At 39.8% G+C, this 20,980-nt stretch overlaps 1 protein-coding gene across 1 annotated transcript in view; it reads left to right on the top strand.

Annotated features, from left to right (window-relative positions):
• Positions 1–20,980, top strand: part of MIGA1 (mitoguardin 1) — a 343,183-nt gene that overhangs the window by 35,423 nt on the left and 286,780 nt on the right. Inside the window, exon 2 of the mRNA XM_053693332.1 lies at positions 10,345–10,496. Coding sequence (XP_053549307.1) covers positions 10,398–10,496 — 99 coding nt within the window. The 5' untranslated portion in view covers positions 10,345–10,397. The remainder of the gene's footprint in view (positions 1–10,344; positions 10,497–20,980) is intronic.

Raw genomic sequence — 20,980 nt, 5'->3', positions numbered from 1 at the left:
TTCCACTAGGGCTGTGGCTTCCACATGGGCCTTCAAGAACGAGGCTTCTGTTGATCAGATATGTAGGGCAGCGACTTGGTCTTCACTGCACACTTTTACCAAATTTTACAAGTTTGATACTTTTGCTTCTTCTGAGGCTATTTTTGGGAGAAAGGTTTTGCAAGCCGTGGTGCCTTCCATCTAGGTGACCTGATTTGCTCCCTCCCATCATCCGTGTCCTAAAGCTTTGGTATTGGTTCCCACAAGTAAGGATGACGCCGTGGACCGGACACACCTATGTTGGAGAAAACAGAATTTATGTTTACCTGATAAATTACTTTCTCCAACGGTGTGTCCGGTCCACGGCCCGCCCTGGTTTTTTAATCAGGTCTGATAATTTATTTTCTTTAACTACAGTCACCACGGTATCATATGGTTTCTCCTATGCAAATATTCCTCCTTAACGTCGGTCGAATGACTGGGGTAGGCGGAGCCTAGGAGGGATCATGTGACCAGCTTTGCTGGGCTCTTTGCCATTTCCTGTTGGGGAAGAGAATATCCCACAAGTAAGGATGACGCCGTGGACCGGACACACCGTTGGAGAAAGTAATTTATCAGGTAAACATAAATTCTGTTTTTTGTATGTAAATAATTTCAGTGAGAAACCCAAAAGCTTGTAAAAAAGTTAACAATTTTTTATATATGATCGCATTTGGTGGCATGAAATATACCAAAATGGGCCTAGATCAATACCTTGGGTTGTTTGCTAAAAACAATATATAGTTTTAATAGGTAAATAAAAAAAAATGTTTAAATGGAGTGATAGCAAAAATGCTAAAAAATCTCCAGTACTTTGGGCAATTTGTAATCTGAAATTCCCTGTAAGGAAGTAGTTAATTACCCCAGAAAATTTACAAATGGAACACTGGTTTCGCATATGCGCATAACACACTGGGGCCAATTTACCAAGCGGTCAATCGACCCCAATGCAGCTGTTTCAGCGCAAGCCTTCAGGCTCGCCGGAAACAGCAGTTAAGAAGTAGCGGTCTTAAGACCGCTGCTCCTTAACTGGTCCGCCGCCTCTGAGGCGGCAAACAGCAATCAGCGCAAACAAATACGATTAGGTAGATTGACACCCCCTGCTAGCGGCCGATTCACCAGAACTGCTTGTGCAATGCTAAGCTGTCTGCATTCAGCGATGTCGGTCGGACATGATCCACTCAGCGGATCATGTCTGCCCGACATATGATAAATCTGCCCACTTTTCCCTACCATATTGGATGATGTTAGGAAATTACAGTAAATAGATACAAACATGACCTTTTACACTAATAACATTTTTGAAAATAAATAACTTAACAAAATGCCCCCTATACTTATGACACTAGTCACATATCTCTATGGCTTTGGAACACAGCAGGTTAATTGCACATCATCTGTCATCACTACACACTATTAAAATGGATCAATAAATATATTAGAGGTGCTTTGATATAATGGCCATTTTTTGAAAATTGGAAGATTAAAGGGACATGAAACCCAAATTTTTTCTTTCATGATTCAGATAGAGAATACAATTTTAAACAACTTTATAAATGACTTCTATTATCTAACCTGTTTCATTCTCTTGGTATTATTTGTTGAAGGAGCAGCAATGCCCTACTGGTTTCTAACTGAACACATGGGTGAGCCAATCACAATTGATATATAAATGCAGCAACCAATTAACAGCTAGGACTTAGGTTCTCTGTTGCTCCTGAGCTTTCCGAATCCGAGATAAACCTTTCAGCAAATGATAACACGAGAAGGAAGCAAATTAAAGGGACACTAAACCCAATTTTTTTTTTTCATGGTTCAGATAGAGCATGCAATTGTAAGTAACTTTCTAATTTACTTCTATTATAATTTTTTCTTCATTCTCTTGCTATCTTTATTTAAATAGCAGGAATGTGATGCATAGGAGCCGGCCCATTTGTGGTTGAGAACCTGGTTTATGCTTGCTTATTAGTGGGTAAATGAAAGCATCCAATAAACAAGCACTATCCATGGTGCTGAACCTAAAATGGGCTGGCTGCTAAGATTTACATTCCTGCTTTTAAAATAAAGATAGCAAGAGAATGAAGAAAAATTGATAAAAGGAGTAAATTAGAAAGTTGCTTACAATGTCATGCTCTAAATGAATCAGGAAAGAAAAAAAATCTGTTTAGTGTCCCTTTAAATAATAGAAGTAAATTGGAAAGTTGTTTAAAATTGTATTCTCTATAATCATGAAAGAAACATTTTGGGTTTCATGTCCCTTTTACAAGGTAGATAAACTGTTGTTTTCAAGAGGAAACAATTTTGAACTTGAGGGGATTAATGGCAGAAGCATTTAAGGATTGTGATCACTGTAGAAACCCTGACAACACCTGCCAATCTTCATCTGCCATAAATAAGCAAAATGGTTAAACACATTGATAAAGTCCTGCACTGTAACCGCAAGCATGCAGCTCCTGAACAGAATGCAGTCAGTGATTGGTCCTGATTGGCTCACCAGTGGTTTCCTGTTTATCGGAGCTTTACAATTTATTGGTATTAGGTATTTAACAGTATTAATTAGGATTTAGAATGGTGACTTTTTAATATGACATGTTAATTGAAAAGATCACTTCAATTAGACGATACTGATACTGAGTAACTCCTAACACCAAATATATATAGTATAGTAATATATACAAAGAACCCTGTCTCTCCACAAATTACCTGAAGTTTAAAGGGACATTATAGCCTAAATTAGCCTGCCCTCTTATATTCCCATTAGGTGGTTTAGCACTGAATCAACCTAGTTACTATTGCAAAGAATGATAAGAATGATTTTCCTATCATGATTGTTGATATAAAACTGATAATCCACCTTTTAAAAGCATGTGACACCATAGAACTTTGGGGGTGAGGGAAAAGTAAACAAAAGCTCACATAAATTGCCTAAAAGTATTACCCCAATCCTCCTTGGTATAAAAAAAAGATAAACAAGCACAATTTTAAGTTTTTTTTTTACAACAAAAGGCTGCAAAATAAATAATGAAAGTATATTGCAATAATGTTTCACTTACAATAATGTAACATTTTATGTGTTGTTGAAATGTCAAGTTTAATGGTTCCTTTATGGGTTTGTAATTAATATATAATGTTCTTTTGTTTATTTAATAATTTTTTATTGATTATAAAACATAGATTAACAGAATAATAACGGACATAATAACAGAAATGTTCACATAATATTAACCAAGTATCAATGTAAGTAGTAAATGTTCATCTGTATCCAAATGGACCACGTGATGTGGCTATATTATCAAGAAGATTTCTATCTATGAAATTACTTTGTTGAGTGTACCAGAATTTAAGAAAAGAAAAAAATATTAAAATAAAAATTAAAAAGTGGTAAGGGAAAAGGGTTAGAGGAGGGGAAACAATACGGTATGGAGGAATAGGGAGGAGGAGACCACGCACCCGGTTTTCTGATGAGGTTGTAACTGTTGCATAGTTCATCTGCGGAATCTGTTGGTGCTCTACAAATAACCAATAATAATAATAATAAATCTGTTAGAGCCTGATTGGTTTTAAATGTGGGTTTGGAGTGGTGTGGGTGAGTATATGAATTTATGTGATCTTCCCAGAGGGACTTGATTTCTGTAAAGGAGCTGTTTTCATTATGTTTTAGATGTCCGTATTACTCTAAGGCTAACAATTCTGCTACTGTTTTTGTCCACATAGATTCTGAAGGGTATAATGTTCTTTAAATCAGGAAAAGGGAGATACATTTTTTTAAATGAAGTAGCAGAGCAAGTGTAACTATATTTGTGTTGATTATGTCCAATAAAGTGTTTGTGATGAGTATGGGAAAACCATGATGAAAATTGTACTTCTAAGTGTACTAGGCCTGCTTGAGTTTTAACATTTATTCTGTATTATATTGGTATGTCTTCCATTTTTTTATTTACTTGTTGACTATGCTCTTTCTGGTTTATGGACGTGCCAGTAGCATGCACACAAGGTAAAACATGTCTACCAAAATGTGATATCTAGGCAGGGCAAAGAGAGATTTCTCCTGTTAAGTGTAGTCAGTCCACAGGTCATCATTACTTCTGGGATATTAACTCCTCCCCAACAGGAAGTGCAAGAGGATCACCCAAGCAGAGCTGCTATATAGCTCCTCCCCTCTACGTCACACCCAGTCATTCTCTTGCACCCAACTAATAGATAGGATGTGTGAGAGGACTGTGGTGATTATACTTAGTTTTTTATCTTCAATCAAAAGTTTGTTATTTTAAAACAGCACCGGAGTGTGTTGTTCCTTCTCAGGTAGAATTTGAAGAAGAATCTACCTGAGTTTTTGGATGATTTTAGCCGGCGTAGCTAAGATTCATTTTGCTGTTCTCGGCCATTCTGAGGAGTGAGGTAAACTTCAGATCAGGGGACAGCGGGCAGGTTCACCTGCAAAGAGGTATGTTGCAGTATATTATTTTCTGAGGAATGGAATTGACTAAGAAAATACTGCCAATACCGATATAATGTAAGTTCAGCCTTAAATGCAGTAGTAGCAACTGGTATCAGGCTGTTATGTATATATATGTAAACTTCAGTATTCTGGGGAATGGCACTTCACTGGGTAATACTATATGCATATAATTTTTAGCCTAACTTGCAGTGGGAACGTCTAGCAACAGGCTGTTTAATGACATTTCATGTTATTTGATTTTAAACGTTTTTGCTGGCATGCTAAATTGTTTAATTATCTGAGGTACTGGGTGAAAAATTGTTTTGGGCACTGTTTTTCCACTTGGCTGTCGTTTATTTTAATTTAAGACAGTTTACTGAACTTCCCTCACTGCTGTGTGTGAGGGGGAGGGGCCTATTTTGGCGCTTTTGCTACGCATCAAAAATTCAGTCAAAAGTCTGTTTCTCTCCCTGCATGATCCGGATCGTCTCTACAGAGCTCAAGGGTCTTCAAAAATTATTTTGAGGGAGGTAATCACTCACAGCAGACCTGTGAGATTGTGCTTTGACTGTGATAAAAAACGTTTATATTTTGTACATTTTTTTCTGCTATTTAAGGGTTAGTTATCCATTACTAATGGGGGCAATCCTTTGCTAAATTTATGCATTTACCGGGAAAAATTTGGTTTTTATAATTTCTCCGGTTCATTGTTATTCAACTGTCATAATTTTTTTCTGTGCTTCTTAAAGGCACAGTGCGTTTTCCATATTACTGGTAATTTGAGTGAAAAGTATTTCCAAGCTTGCTAGTTTCATTGCTAGTTTGTTAAACATGTCTGACTCAGAGGAATATCTCTGTGCTATATGTGCAAAAGCCAAGGTGGAGCCCAATAGAAATTTATGTACTAATTGCATTGATGCTACTTTAAATAAAAGTCAATCTGTACAAATTGAACATCATTCACCAAACAACGAGGGGGAAGTTATGCCGACTAACTTGCCTCACGTGTCAGTACCTGCATCTCCCGCTCGGGAGGTGCGTGATATTGTAACGCCGAGTACTTCAGGGCGGCCATTACAAATCACACTACAGGACATGGCTAATGTTATGACTGAAGTTTTGTCTAAATTACCAGAACTTAGAGGTAAGCGAGATCACTCTGGGGTGAGAACAGAGTGCGCTGATAATATTAGGGTCATGTCAGATACTGCGTCACAATTTGCAGAACATGAGGACGGAGAGCTTCATTCTGCGGGTGACGGATCTGATCCAAATAAACTGGATTCAGACATTTCAAATTTTAAGTTTAAGCTGGAAAACCTCCGTGTATTACTAGGGGAGGTGTTAGCGGCTCTGAATGATTGTAACACAGTTGCAATACCAGAGAAAATGTGTAGGTTGGATAAATATTTTGCGGTACCGTCGAGTACTGACGTTTTTCCAATACCTAAGAGACTTACTGAAATTGTTACTAAGGAGTGGGATAGACCCGGTGTGCCTTTCTCACCCCCTCCTATATTCAGAAAGATGTTTCCTATAGACGCCACCACACGGGACTTATGGCAAACGGTCCCTAAGGTGGAGGGAGCAGTTTCTACTTTAGCTAAGCGTACCACTATCCCGGTGGAGGATAGCTGTGCCTTTTCAGATCCAATGGATAAAAAGTTAGAGGGTTACCTTAAGAAAATGTTTGTTCAACAAGGTTTTATATTGCAACCCCTTGCATGCATTGTGCCTGTCACGGCTGCAGCAGCATTTTGGTTTGAGTCTCTGGAAGAGACTCTTGACTCAGCTCCATTAGATGAGATTACACACAAGCTTAAAACCCTTAAGCTAGCTAATTCATTTATTTCTGATGCCGTAGTACATTTAACTAAACTTACGGCTAAGAATTCCGGATTCGCCATTCAGGCGCGCAGAGCGCTGTGGCTAAAATCCTGGTCAGCTGATGTTACTTCTAAATCTAAATTACTTAACATACCTTTCAAAGGGCAGACCTTATTCGGGCCCGGTTTGAAAGAAATTATCGCTGACATTACAGGAGGTAAAGGCCATGCCCTGCCTCAAGACAGAGCCAAACCTAGGGCTAGACAGTCTAATTTTCGTGCCTTTCGTAACTTCAAGGCAGGAGCAGCATCAACTTCCTCTGCACCAAAACAGGAAGGAGCTGTTGCTCGCTACAGACAAGGCTGGAAACCTAACCAGTCCTGGAACAAGGGCAAGCAGGCCAGAAAACCTGCTGCTGCCCCTAAGACAGCATGAAGTGAGGGCCCCCGATCCGGGAACGGATCTAGTGGGGGGCAGACTTTCTCTCTTCGCCCAGGCTTGGGCAAGAGATGTCCAGGATCCCTGGGCGTTAGAGATCATATCTCAGGGATATCTTCTGGACTTCAAAGCCTCTCCCCCAAAAGGGAGATTTCATCTTTCAAGGTTGTCAACAAACCAGATAAAGAAAGAGGCGTTTCTACGCTGTGTACAAGATCTTTTACTAATGGGAGTGATCCATCCGGTTCCGCGGTCGGAACACGGACAAGGGTTTTACTCAAATCTGTTTGTGGTTCCCAAGAAAGAAGGAACCTTCAGACCAATCTTGGATTTAAAGATTCTAAACAAATTCCTAAGAGTTCCATCGTTCAAAATGGAAACTATTCGGACAATCTTACCCATGATCCAAAAGGGTCAGTACATGACCACAGTGGATTTAAAGGATGCCTACCTTCATATACCGATTCACGAAAGATCATTACCGGTATCTAAGGTTTGCCTTCCTAGACAGGCATTACCAGTTTGTAGCTCTTCCATTCGGGTTGGCTACGGCTCCAAGAATCTTCACAAAGGTTCTGGGCTCTCTTCTGGCGGTACTAAGACCGCGAGGAATTTCGGTGGCTCCGTACCTAGGCGACATTCTGATACAAGCGTCAAGCTTTCAAACTGCCAAGTCTCATACAGAGTTAGTACTGGCATTTCTAAGGTCGCATGGGTGGAAGGTGAACGAAGAGAAGAGTTCTCTCTTACCACTCACAAGAGTTCCCTTCTTGGGGACTCTTATAGATTCTGTAGAAATGAAGATTTACCTGACAGAAGACAGGTTAACAAAGCTTCTAAATGCTTGCCGTGTCCTTCATTCCATTCAACACCCGTCAGTGGCTCAATGCATGGAGGTAATCGGCTTAATGGTAGCGGCAATGGACATAGTACCCTTTGCACGCCTACATCTCAGACCGCTGCAATTGTGCATGCTAAGTCAGTGGAATGGGGATTACTCAGATTTGTCCCCTACTCTGAATCTGGATCAAGAGACCAGAAATTCTCTTCTATGGTGGCTTTCTCGGCCACATCTGTCCAGGGGGATGCCATTCAGCAGACCAGATTGGACAATTGTAACAACAGACGCCAGCCTACTAGGTTGGGGCGCTGTCTGGAATTCCCTGAAGGCTCAGGGATCATGGACTCAGGAGGAGAGTCTCCTTCCAATAAACATTCTGGAATTGAGAGCAGTTCTCAATGCCCTTCTGGCTTGGCCTCAGTTAACAACTCGGGGGTTCATCAGGTTTCAGTCGGACAACATCACGACTGTAGCTTACATCAACCATCAAGGAGGGACAAGAAGCTCCCTAGCGATGATGGAAGTATCAAAGATAATTCGCTGGGCAGAGTCTCACTCTTGCCACCTGTCAGCGATCCACATTCCTGGAGTGGAGAACTGGGAGGCGGATTTCCTAAGTCGTCAGACTTTTCATCCGGGGGAGTGGGAACTTCATCCGGAGGTCTTTGCCCAAATACTTCGACTTTGGGGCAAACCAGAGATAGATCTCATGGCGTCTCGCCAGAATGCCAAGCTTTCTTGTTACGGGTCCAGGTCCAGGGACCCGGGAGCAGTCCTGGTAGATGCTTTGACAGCACCTTGGACCTTCGGGATGGCCTATGTGTTTCCACCCTTCCCGATGCTTCCTCGATTGATTGCCAGGATCAAACAGGAAAGAGCATCGGTAATTCTAATAGCGCCTGCGTGGCCACGCAGGACCTGGTATGCAGATCTAGTGGACATGTCATCCTGTCCACCTTGGTCTCTGCCTCTGAGACAGGACCTTCTAATTCAGGGTCCTTTCAAACATCAAAATCTAATTTCTCTGAAGCTGACTGCTTGGAAATTGAACGCTTGATTTTATCAAAGCGTGGTTTTTCGGAGTCAGTTATTGATACCTTAATACAGGCTAGGAAACCTGTTACCAGAAAGATTTACCATAAAATATGGCGTAAATACTTACATTGGTGCGAATCCAAGAGTTACTCATGGAGTAAGGTTAGGATTCCTAGGATATTGTCTTTTCTACAAGAGGGTTTAGAAAAGGGTTTATCTGCTAGTTCCTTAACTTACATTGGTGCGAATCCAAGAGTTACTCATGGAGTAAGGTTAGGATTCCTAGGATATTGTCTTTTCTACAAGAGGGTTTAGAAAAGGGTTTATCTGCTAGTTCCTTAAAGGGACAGATCTCAGCTCTGTCCATTCTTTTACACAAACGTCTGTCAGAAGTTCCAGACGTTCAGGCTTTTTGCCAGGCTTTGGCCAGGATTAAGCCTGTGTTTAAAACTGTTGCTCCACCATGGAGCTTAAATTTAGTTCTTAACGTTTTACAGGGTGTTCCGTTTGAACCCCTTCATTCCATTGATATCAAGCTGTTATCTTGGAAAGTTCTGTTTTTAATGGCTATTTCCTCGGCTCGTAGAGTCTCTGAGTTATCAGCCTTACATTGTGATTCTCCGTATCTGATTTTTCATTCAGATAAGGTAGTTCTGCGTACTAAACCTGGGTTCTTACCTAAGGTTGTCACTAACAAGAATATCAATCAAGAGATTGTTGTGCCATCATTGTGTCCTAATCCTTCTTCAAAGAAGGAACGACTTCTGCACAATCTAGATGTAGTCCGTGCCCTGAAATTTTATTTACAGGCAACTAAAGATTTTCGCCAAACTTCTTCCCTGTTTGTCGTTTATTCTGGACAGAGGAGAGGTCAAAAAGCTTCTGCTACCTCTCTCTCTTTTTGGCTTCGTAGCATAATACGTTTAGCCTATGAGACTGCTGGACAGCAGCCTCCTGAAAGAATTACAGCTCATTCCACTAGAGCTGTGGCTTCCACTTGGGCCTTTAAGAACGAGGCCTCTGTTGAACAGATTTGCAAGGCTGCAACTTGGTCTTCTCTTCATACTTTTTCCAAATTTTACAAATTTGACACTTTTGCTTCTTCGGAGGCTGTTTTTTGGAGAAAGGTTCTTCAGGCAGTGGTCCCTTCCGTATAACGATCCTGCCTGTCCCTCCCGTCATCCGTGTACTTTAGCTTTGGTATTGGTATCCCAGAAGTAATGATGACCCGTGGACTGACTACACTTAACAGGAGAAAACATAATTTATGCTTACCTGATAAATTCCTTTCTCCTGTAGTGTAGTCAGTCCACGGCCCGCCCTGTTTTTTATGGCAGGTCTAAATTTTTAAATTATACTCCAGTCACCACTGCACCCTATAGTTTCTCCTTTCTCGTTTGGTTCTCGGTCGAATGACTGGGTGTGACGTAGAGGGGAGGAGCTATATAGCAGCTCTGCTTGGGTGATCCTCTTGCACTTCCTGTTGGGGAGGAGTTAATATCCCAGAAGTAATGATGACCCGTGGACTGACTACACTACAGGAGAAAGGAATTTATCAGGTAAGCATAAATTATGTTATTTTTTATACTAAACAAAAAAGCCCTAGCTTTCTGCACCTATAAATCATGCTTAGTCATTGGCCTAGTAAACATAGGAATTTATACATTGTATTTCTGCATCACCCTCCTATTACAATATATTTGAACTTCCTTTTCTTCTCCTGTAAAACATATTGTTCATATTACAGATAATACTACAATTCGGAGTTTTCTATGAAGACGGTTTAGGAGATGTGTGACCATGTTAGAGAATGCAATGACGGAAGCACAGTTCTCACTCAAAATGGCCGCCCTGCATGTTATGGATTTACCTCAGTCCTTGTACAACTCTTTATCACAGGTACCTTATTGATGAATAAAAATATATTAATATGTTTAATTTGTCATCCCAATCTTTTGAATTCTAAATTTAAGTCTCAAAACATTTAGATTTCTAAATCCTTGATAAAGGAAATGGTTAGAAAGCATAAAAAAAGAAACTATTTTAATTAAAGAAAGCTTTTTTTTTTTTACACTATATATTAAAGTGGCGTTATAACAAAAAGGTTAGGTGCTATACTTTGTTAATGTATGTACTCACTGCATTAGTTATTCAAGATAACTAGTTAACCCCACAAAAGGGTGAAACACATAGGTAAGGGCCTGCTCAGGAACTGAAAGCCTTGCAGTCTTGTCAGTGAACCAGTCAAGAGCAGCTGTTGCATGACCCCGTCAATCACCAGCTGTATATTGCTTCCATAGCAGGAATTTACCTATGTGTTTAACTCCTTGTGCACAGCCTAAAAATTGTTATCTAAGCATGTAAAAATGACACACACACACATATATATATATATATATATATATATATATATATATATATATATATATATATATATATATATATATATACACAATAAAAATATCAGAAAAAAGTAAAAAAAAAGAAAAAGTACTACTTCACTACAGACTAGTCTTATTATACACTCGGGTGTACTTTTTCTGACTTTTTCCTTATTGCTAATTTTTATTTTTATTGGATCTATATATATATATTTATACAGTAATACAGTATCTCCCAAAAGTGAGAACACCCCTCACATTTTTGTAAATATTTTATTATATCTTTTCATGTAACAACATTGAAGAAATTACACTTTGCCACAATGTAAAGTAGTGAGGGTACAGCCTGTATAACAGTGTAATTTGCTGTCCCCTCAAAATAACTCAACACACATTAATGTCTAAACTATTGGCAACAAAAGTGAGTACACCCCTAAGTGAAAATGTCCAAATTGGTCCCAAAGTGTAAATTTTTTGTGTGGCCACCATTATTTTCCAGCACTGCCTTAACCCTCTTGGGCATGGAGTTTACCAGAGCTTCACAGGTTGCCACTGGAGTCCTCTTCCACTCCTCTATGACAACATCACAGAGCTGGTGGATGTTAGAGACCTTGCGCTCCCCCACCTTCCGTTTGAGGATGCCCCACAGATGCTCAATAGGGTTTAGGTCTGGAGACATGCTTGGCCATTCCATCACCTTTACCCCCAGCTTCTTTAGCAAGACAGTGGTTGTCTTAGAGGTGTGTTTGTGGTCGTTATCATGTTGGAATACTGCCCTGCGGCCCAGTCTCCGAAGGGAGGGGATCATGCTCTGCTTCAGTATGTCACAGTACATGTTGGCATTCATGGTTCCCTCAATGAACTGTAGCTCCCCAGTGCCTGCAGCACTCATGCAGTCCCAGGCCATGACACTCTCACCACCATGCTTAACACTTGTCTTTGTACTCCTCACCTGGTTGCCGGCACACACGCTTGACACCATCGGAACCAAATAAGTTTATCTTGGTCTCATCGGGCCACAGGACATGGTTCCAGTTATCCATGTCCTTAGTCTGCTTGTCTTCAACAAACTGTTTGCGGGCTTTCTTGTGCATAATCTTTAGAAGAGGCTTCCTTCTTGGACGACAGCCATGCAGACCAATTTGATGCAGTGTGCAGCGTTTGGTCTGAGCACTGACAGGCTGACCCCCCAGCCCTTCAACCTCTGCAGCAATGCTGGCAGCACTCATACGTCTATTTCCCAAAGACAACCTCTGGATATGATGCTGAGCACGTGCACTCAACTTCTTTGGTCGACCATGGCGAGGCCTGTTCTGAGAGGAACCTGTCCTGTGAAACCGCTGTTTGGTCTTGCCCACCGGGCTGCAGCTCAGTTTCACGGTCTTGGCAATCTTCTTACAGCCTAGGCCACCTTTATGTAGAGCAACATTTCTTTTTTTCAGATCCTCAGACAGTTCTTTGCCATGAGGTACCATGTTGAACTTCCAGTGACCAGTATGAGAGAGTATGAGAGCGATAACACCAAATTTAACACACCAGCTCCCCATTCACACCTGGGACCTTGTAACACTAACGAGTCACATGACATCGTGAAGGGAAAATGGCTAATTGGGCCCAATTTGGACATTTCCACTTAGGGGTGTACTCACTTTTGTTGCCAACGGTTTAGACATTGATGGCTGTGTGTTGAGTTATTTTGAGGGGACAGCAAATTACACTGTTATACAGGCTGTACACTCACTACTTTACATTGTAGCAAAGTGCCATTTCTTCAGTGTTGTCACATGAAAAGATATAATAGAATATTTACAAAAATGTGAGGGGTGTACTCACTTTTGTGAGATACTGTATATATATATATATATATATATATATATATATATATATATATATATATATATATATATATATATATATTATATATATATATATATATATACCTTTTATATATAGGTGCTCCCCTATAACTTTATGCTAATTGTTATATATTCACCTTACAACCCAATTTCATGACTCCCTTTTGCAGTGTGAAAATGATTATTCATAGTGTGATCTGGAGTAGACACTCAAAAACAGCAAAAACAGCATGTCACATGTAATATTATGTTAAAAATAAGGCTGCTGCTGCTGTATGAATCTTCTTTTTTTAAGTCAATAATAATGACAAGGTTTGTGGTACTTTTGCAGGGATTAAACACATAAGTACAGGCAAACAATAGTGCAATAAGCAAATTCTGTAATGCATCAGAGACTATTTTTTTAAATACAAACAAATGGCAGTTTTGCACTTTCATAGCAGAGGCAGGACCTGACATTGAGTATTAGATTATCAGAGTTATTTCATTCAGGAAAGACAGCATTGGCTTAGAAAACAAGTTATTAGATATTTGTTGGTAATTGTATCAGTTTCTACCAATAAGTGACAACGTTCAGATTAAGCTAATTATATATATATATATATATATATATATCCATTACCAATTTGGTCTATAGATAATATATATTGTAATATAGGTAGTAGACAGTACTTTAAGGAGTTACCAATTGGTTGCATAGATAACTGGTAAAGGCAGTCTATTTAAATTCATTAGAAGAACTGTTTAAAGTATTTGTAAGGCTTTTTAATTTGAATTTAAAGAATTTGACAATCGATCAGAAGACAGCTTTTCTACAAGTTTTTCTTTAAACTTTTGGACTTTTTTTTTTTTAAACAAGCTTTATTAAATACAAAAATTGTGCATACAATGGAAACATATCATAACACACTTCTTTTGCTTTAATTTTAATAAATTTGGTCAACTATGTGTCATTTAAGAATATACCAAATTGCATATTATTTAACCATGCATGCATATTATAATAAACATCTTTGCTTAACAAGCCTGCTTTTGTTTTTTTTCTTGTTTTTTTTTTTCTTTTTTTTCCCTTCTTCTTCATCCCTTCCAGAACAAATTTCCTAACCAGTGCTATAAATCACATATAACTTTAAGTCTTCTGAACAAAGTAATAATATATAAATAAAAAAAAGGGGAGGAGGGTAAATATAGGGGATGGGGGGGGGGTAGGAAAGGTTTGGTAGTGTATTTTATATTGTGCCTCTACCAGATCAATTCTGCTCATTGACCTGTGCCCCTCCAAGTGGCTAGCATCAACTCATGTACCTCAATCTGATTGACTTTAAAGTAAATCCAGTTTTAGATGGATTTCCTGAACATTAGCGGAGATGGAAGATCGCATAGTCAGCCTAAAAGATTTAAGCCATGTGTCCTCGTCAATGTCCCTGCCTAGGTCCTTTTCCCATGCCCTTGTGTATGAGGGGAGAGCTGATCCAGGAGGTGCTAGTAGAAGTTTATATATCAGTGAGATCAATCGCCTTGCTGATTTGTTTGTCGTGCATAGTGTTTCAAATGTAGTTAGGGCTCTCATAAAGTTCTCTCTGTTTTTATAGTGCATTAAATAATGTTGAAGTTGGTTATATCTCAACCAAGAGAGAAAAATAGAACCATATTTCTCTATCATATCTTGTTGGGGTAGTAGTTTCCCACCTGTCAGTGCAAAGTGTAAGGAGCCTTCACGAAGGCTGTAGGGCCTACTCATTTGTGTTCCTAGGTGACAATATGGGAGGTCTGGGTTTTCGATAATAGGTAAGAGAGGTGAGTGTTTTGAGGAGATATGTGTGCTGGTATTAATTGTCTTGTCCCACATTCTTAGAGTTTCTGCTATGATAGTATAATTTTTGGTGATTTTCGGGCAGTTTATTAGCGATGTGAATGCTAAAACACTTATGTTATTGAGGTTAAGGATTTGGCCATCTAACTTTACCCAAGCTTTGTGGATGGAATTATGGGCCCACTCCACAATTCTCTGCAGGAAAATAGCCTGTCTTTAAGATGCTAGTTCTGGAAAGCCTAATCCTCCCTTATCTCTAGTCATATAAAGCGTCTTTCTTGGGACTCTGGTTTTATATTATTCCATATGAACTGCTCAAGTAGTTTTTGGAGCTGTGGGAGGAAGTCTTTAGGTATAGGGATTGGGAGCGTTTGCAGTATATATAGTATACGTGGCAGGATGTTCATTTTTATGACTCCAATTTTACCTAACCAAGATAGGGGCTTATTCTTCCATGAGGAGAGATCTCTAGTTATTTCGTTTTTCAATTTGAGATAATTTAATTTAAATAAATCATGGGGATCTTTTGTGAGAAGGACTCCTAAGTATTTTAGATGGGAGGTAGCTATTGGTATACAATGTGTTTCGCATAGATGTAGTAATTGCGCCTGTGACGGCATTATATTGAGGATTTCCGACTTCGTGATGTTTAGATGAAAGTTAGAGAGGGAACCATAGGTTGCAATCTCTTCTAAAAGTTTTGGAATAGAGACTTCGATATTGGTAAGGGTATATAGAATATCATCAGCGTATAACGCTTGTTTATATTCACTACCCTTTATTTCAATTCCAGAGATGTTAGGGTTATTTCTAATCTTTTGTGCCAGTGCTTCAATTGATAAGGCAAACAAAAGGGGGGAGAGGGGGCAACCCTGTCTCATCCCGTTTGAGATACAAAATGCATCTGAGAGGGATCCATTTACCCTCACTCTTGCGTTCGGGTCGGAGTACAGAGAGAACACCAGGTGGAGAATAGCACCATTGGCACCCTCTCGTTGCGCGTGTGTTCTATCAACTGCACTACTTTACAGGTGTTGTCCCTCGCCTCCCTACCTGGGACAAAACCCACCTGGTCTGTGGAGACTAGGCCCGGTAGATATTTATTAAGACGCAGTGAGAGTATCTTAGCAAGGATCTTAATATCAGCATTTAATAATTATATAGGCCTAAAGTGTTCGGGAGCGGTGTGAGATTTACCTGGCTTGGGAATAACAGATATGTAGGCCTCAAGCATTGGGCAGGGAAGCTGCGGCTCTTTTATTAAGTTGTTAAAAGTTGAAGCATTTTAGGAGCTAGGGTGCTAATGAAGGTTTTGTAATATTTAATAGTGAGCCCATCCAGGCCTGGGCTCTTGCCGTTTGGGAGATACTTAATCGTTAGTGAAAGCTCTTCCTGGGTTATAGGCAAATCAAGTGTGTCTGCTTCTTCTTTTGAGAGACAAGGTAGATCCAGGGATGATAGGTAATCGTCTATAGATCTCACCCTGGCTAGTGATTATGTGTGTGTGTCGGATTTATCAGTAATGTTATATAAGGCCCTATAATACTGGTTAAATGCGTTAGCTATTTGTTTATTGCTTTTTACTGTGGTGCCCTCCTTGTCTGTCATGTTATGAATGTGCGAGCGAAGTTGCGGCATTTTAATAGATCGGGCTAGAAGCCTCCCAGGTTTATTACCGTTTTCATGGTAGCATTGCTTAATGGATAAAATCTTGCTCTGATAAGCATCTGCGAGGTGTTGGTTAAGTTCAGATCTGGCGCATTGAAGCTGTTGTTTAACCTCACTATCTGCCGTGTTTTGTTTATGTTTTGTTTCCAGATCAGCAACTGTGTCTAATAGCGATTTGTGTTTTGTTCTGTACTGCTTGCGCAACCTGGCTGTGTGTTTAAGGATTTCACCTCTTATTACGCACTTGTGAGCGTCCCACATGGTTGGAAGCAAGGTGTGGTCAGGAGTGTTATGCAGAAAATAGTCATTTAGAGATTTTTGTAATTCTATTTTAATTAGTGGCTTGTCCAGTAGGGTGTCGTCTAACCTCCAGATATAGGATGTTTGGGGTAAGTCTGGCCGAAAAACTTCGGTAGTGACTGGGGCGTGATGAGACCAGGTAATGTGTCCTATTTTGCATTCTCCCATCATGTCCAAACCTACTGTGTCTGTAAATATATAGTCTATACGTGAGTATTTGGCGCATGGGGGCGAATAGTAAGTATAGTCTTTGGATGTTGGGTGTGCTATACGCCAGGTATCGTGCAGGAGCAGGTCTGCTAACGTTGCCTTCACCGATTTTAGTATAGTCTTTCTAACACTAGATGTGCCATTGGAGGTATCGTATTGTGGATCTAGGGGAATGTTTATATCGCCTGCAACAAAGACTGGGCCTTTCGCAAAGTCCAGCAGCGATTTTGAGAATCTTTTAAGAAATTAATGTTGGTTGCTATTTGGTGCGTATAGGGAGGCTAGAGTGATCGGGTTCTCATATAATGTGCCTGTCAGAATTATAAAACGTCCTTCTGGTTCTCTTTCTGTATGAGTATGCTTAAAGGGGATCGAGTGGTGGATCAGGATTCCAACCCCGCATCTTTTTGAGGAGCCAGACGCCAGATAAGCTGAGGGATATTGTGAAACTTTTGGACTTTTTATAACTACCTTCACCATGTGAAAACCCATTTTGTCCTAGTGTAATAAAAAATATAACTATATATATATATATATATATATATATATATATATATATATATATATATACACAATGTCCAGAACACAAACCTGGCTTAAGGGTATACTGTGTATCCAGAAAAAAGCAGGCAGCACAGGAAACTTTGTAACAAGCCTTTTAATTCGCAAAGTGTAAAATAGTAGGGCCTTAACCGATAACGTTTTGGTTCTGATGCGAACCTTTCTCAAATGGAGCCCATGGAAGACATAAATAACTCCCAAACAAACCCACCTTATATACCCAGTGTAGTGGTAATACCTAAGAGAATAATTACCCTGATGACTGCTTTCCTGCTCCACATCGGACCTCCTGTCACGCTACTAAAGCTTCATGCGTGTCCACGGATATTGACGTCATCAGTCACAGCCAACAGTGGAGCAGGCTGTGAGTGTTGGCATAGCAACGGTAAACAGCCGTTTGTAGCGATGCGATGCAGGGAGATGGGGAACGCAGACAGCAGGATTGTGTGCATCTAAAACAGATGTACACCTAAAGAAAACATATATAAATGTATTCAACACAGTGCATATAAAGAAAAAAGCAATAACTAGATTGCCTAAATACATATTGCTATACGCTAATGACAACCCTAATATAGGGGAAAAAACTGTTACATTTTAAATTAATCTGGTGGTGCAAAATACAGGCGAGTAGTAAAATATACTTAAAGGGACACACAATTATTAATGAGCCCTAAAAGAAACCAATCTATACAACTGGTATCAATGGAAAACTACACCCAATGCACACACAATTTATTAGCACCATTCATGCCTATGAAGTAGGTAGAAACTATTTGTAGTCCCATAGAGGGGATTCCCGTAAGACAGTCATTTATACCAGCATCCAAAATCAATCATCGTATTCAAGCCCTTAGGAGTGACAGTGTCAAGATCAAAAATCCATTTTGCTTCTGATCGTAATAAGGCCAAAGCCCTATCACCCCCTCGTCTCAAGCATGGAACATGATCGATGAGTATTGCTCTCAACATAGATACTGAATGTCCCGCTTGTAGAAAATGTCTTGCGACTGGTTGTTCCAAAGCACCCTTCTTGATGGCCTGGCGTATAGCAGATTTACGATTCACCAGCCGTTCTCTGAAGGTAGTCACCATTTTTCCTATGTAATATAGGGAACACGGACCAATAATCGCGTAGACCACAAAATCAGATGTGCACGTAAGTCTGTGCTGAATCTTGAATTGCTTGTTAGTGTGCGGGTGATGAAAGCTGCACTCCTCCTCCCAAGATAGGTACAATAAATCTAGAGGGGTGCCTCATGTGTGTATTAATCAGTTGTGTCCAAAATCAAACATAAGGTATACAAGAAAGTTACTCACATTTTCCAAAAGCACCCTAAAGGTGCTGTTAGTTGCAAGCTAATAGATTGGGGCGTATCAGCTCACCCTCTCCCGAGTTTCCGGAACAATCTGAAATATTTCCAAAATCCCAAAGCACTGTGCAGGCTTGCAGGGACAAATTCAAAGGCTGCTATGAAAGCACACATTCCCAAAATTGCTGTATAGAAATGGCTTGACCAAACTGCTCAGGTTAAAGAAGCATTTTAATTAAAAACACATTAAAAACAATAGCAGTAATATACAATCCTTAGATGATGTCTGATGAAACGGCCGATTATTAGAGTTGAGAATCGCATTGCATAATCTAATGCATTGCTTTCAGTAATGACCCCATATTTTTTTTTATTTTTACGGTTTATATATTAAGATCTCATATCTCTCAGCATTTTACTGTAAATGTCTTTGTTATGATTCAGTAGGTATACAATGTTTTACAGTTTTTAACGCAGCTATCTCACATGCCATGCAATGTACTTAAAGTAAATACAGTGAGTGCAGAATTATTAGGCAAATGAGTATTTTGACCACATCATCCTCTTTATGCATGTTGTCTTACTCCAAGCTGTATAGGCTCGAAAGCCTACTACCAATTAAGCATATTAGGTGATGTGCATCTCTGTAATGAGAAGGGGTGTGGTCTAATGACATCAACACCCTATATCAGGTGTGCATAATTATTAGGCAACTTCCTTTCCTTTGGCAAAATGGGTCAAAAGAAGGACTTGACAGGCTCAGAAAAGTCAAAAATAGTGAGATATATTGCAGAGGGATGCAGCACTCTTAAAATTGCAAAGCTTCTGAAGCGTGATCATCGAACAATCAAGCGTTTCATTCAAAATAGTCAACAGGGTCGCAAGAAGCGTGTGGAAAAACCAAGGCGCAAAATAACTGCCCATGAACTGAGAAAAGTCAAGCGTGCAGCTGCCAAGATGCCACTTGCCACCAGTTTGGCCATATTTCAGAGCTGCAACATCACTGGAGTGCCCAAAAGCACAAGGTGTGCAATACTCAGAGACATGGCCAAGGTAAGAAAGGCTGAAAGACGACCACCACTGAACAAGACACACAAGCTGAAATGTCAAGACTGGGCCAAGAAATATCTCAAGACTGATTTTTCTAAGGTTTTATGGACTGATGAAATGAGAGTGAGTCTTGATGGGCCAGATGGATGGGCCCGTGGCTGGATTGGTAAAGGGCAGAGAGCTCCAGTCCGACTCAGACGCCAGCAAGGTGGAGGTGGAGTACTGGTTTGGGCTGGTATCATCAAAGATGAGCTTGTGGGGCCTTTTCGGGTTGAGGATGGAGTCAAGCTCAACTCCCAGTCCTACTGCCAGTTTCTGGAAGACACCTTCTTCAAGCAGTGGTACAGGAAGAAGTCTGCATCCTTCAAGAAAAACATGATTTTCATGCAGGACAATGCTCCATCACACGCGTCCAAGTACTCCACAGCGTGGCTGGCAAGAAATGGTATAAAAGAAGAAAATCTAATGACATGGCCTCCTTGTTCACCTGATCTGAACCCCATTGAGAACCTGTGGTCCATCATCAAATGTGAGATTTACAAGGAGGGAAAACAGTACACCTCTCTGAACAGTGTCTGGGAGGATGTGGCTGCTGCTGCACGCAATGTTGATGGTGAACAGATCAAAACACTGACAGAATCCATGGATGGCAGGCTTTTGAGTGTCCTTGCAAAGAAAGGTGGCTATATTGGTCACTGATTTGTTTTTGTTTTGTTTTTGAATGTCAGAAATGTATATTTGTGAATGTTGAGATGTTATACTGGTTTCACTGGTAAAAATAAATAATTGAAATGGGTATATATTTGTTTTTTGTTAAGTTGCCTAATAATTATGCACAGTAATAGTCACCTGCACACACAGATATCCCCCTAAAATAGCTATAACTAAAAACAAACTAAAAACTACTTCCAAAAATATTCAGCTTTGATATTAATGCGTTTTTTGGGTTCATTGAGAACATGGTTGTTGTTCAATAATAAAATTAATCCTCAAAAATACAACTTGCCTAATAATTCTGCACTCCCTGTAATGGTATATATGCAATATATAATAATATATCATTTGTATGGGTCACTCATTGAAATTTGACTTATAATAGGGTTTAATTGTAGGTAGCAAAAAAAGCTCAAAATTGTCTCAGCACTGGGGTGTAAAAAAGGCTTAGAGGCGAAAGCAGTTAAAGAAGCAAACTTAAAGGGACAGTGTACTGTATAATTGTTTTTCCCTTCAT

The sequence above is a fragment of the Bombina bombina genome, chromosome 10, assembly GCF_027579735.1.
Source record: "Bombina bombina isolate aBomBom1 chromosome 10, aBomBom1.pri, whole genome shotgun sequence".
Classification (NCBI taxonomy): Eukaryota; Metazoa; Chordata; class Amphibia; order Anura; family Bombinatoridae; genus Bombina; species Bombina bombina.
The sequence above is the reverse complement of the archived record's forward strand: the minus strand, read 5'-3'. Positions and strand labels throughout refer to the sequence as shown.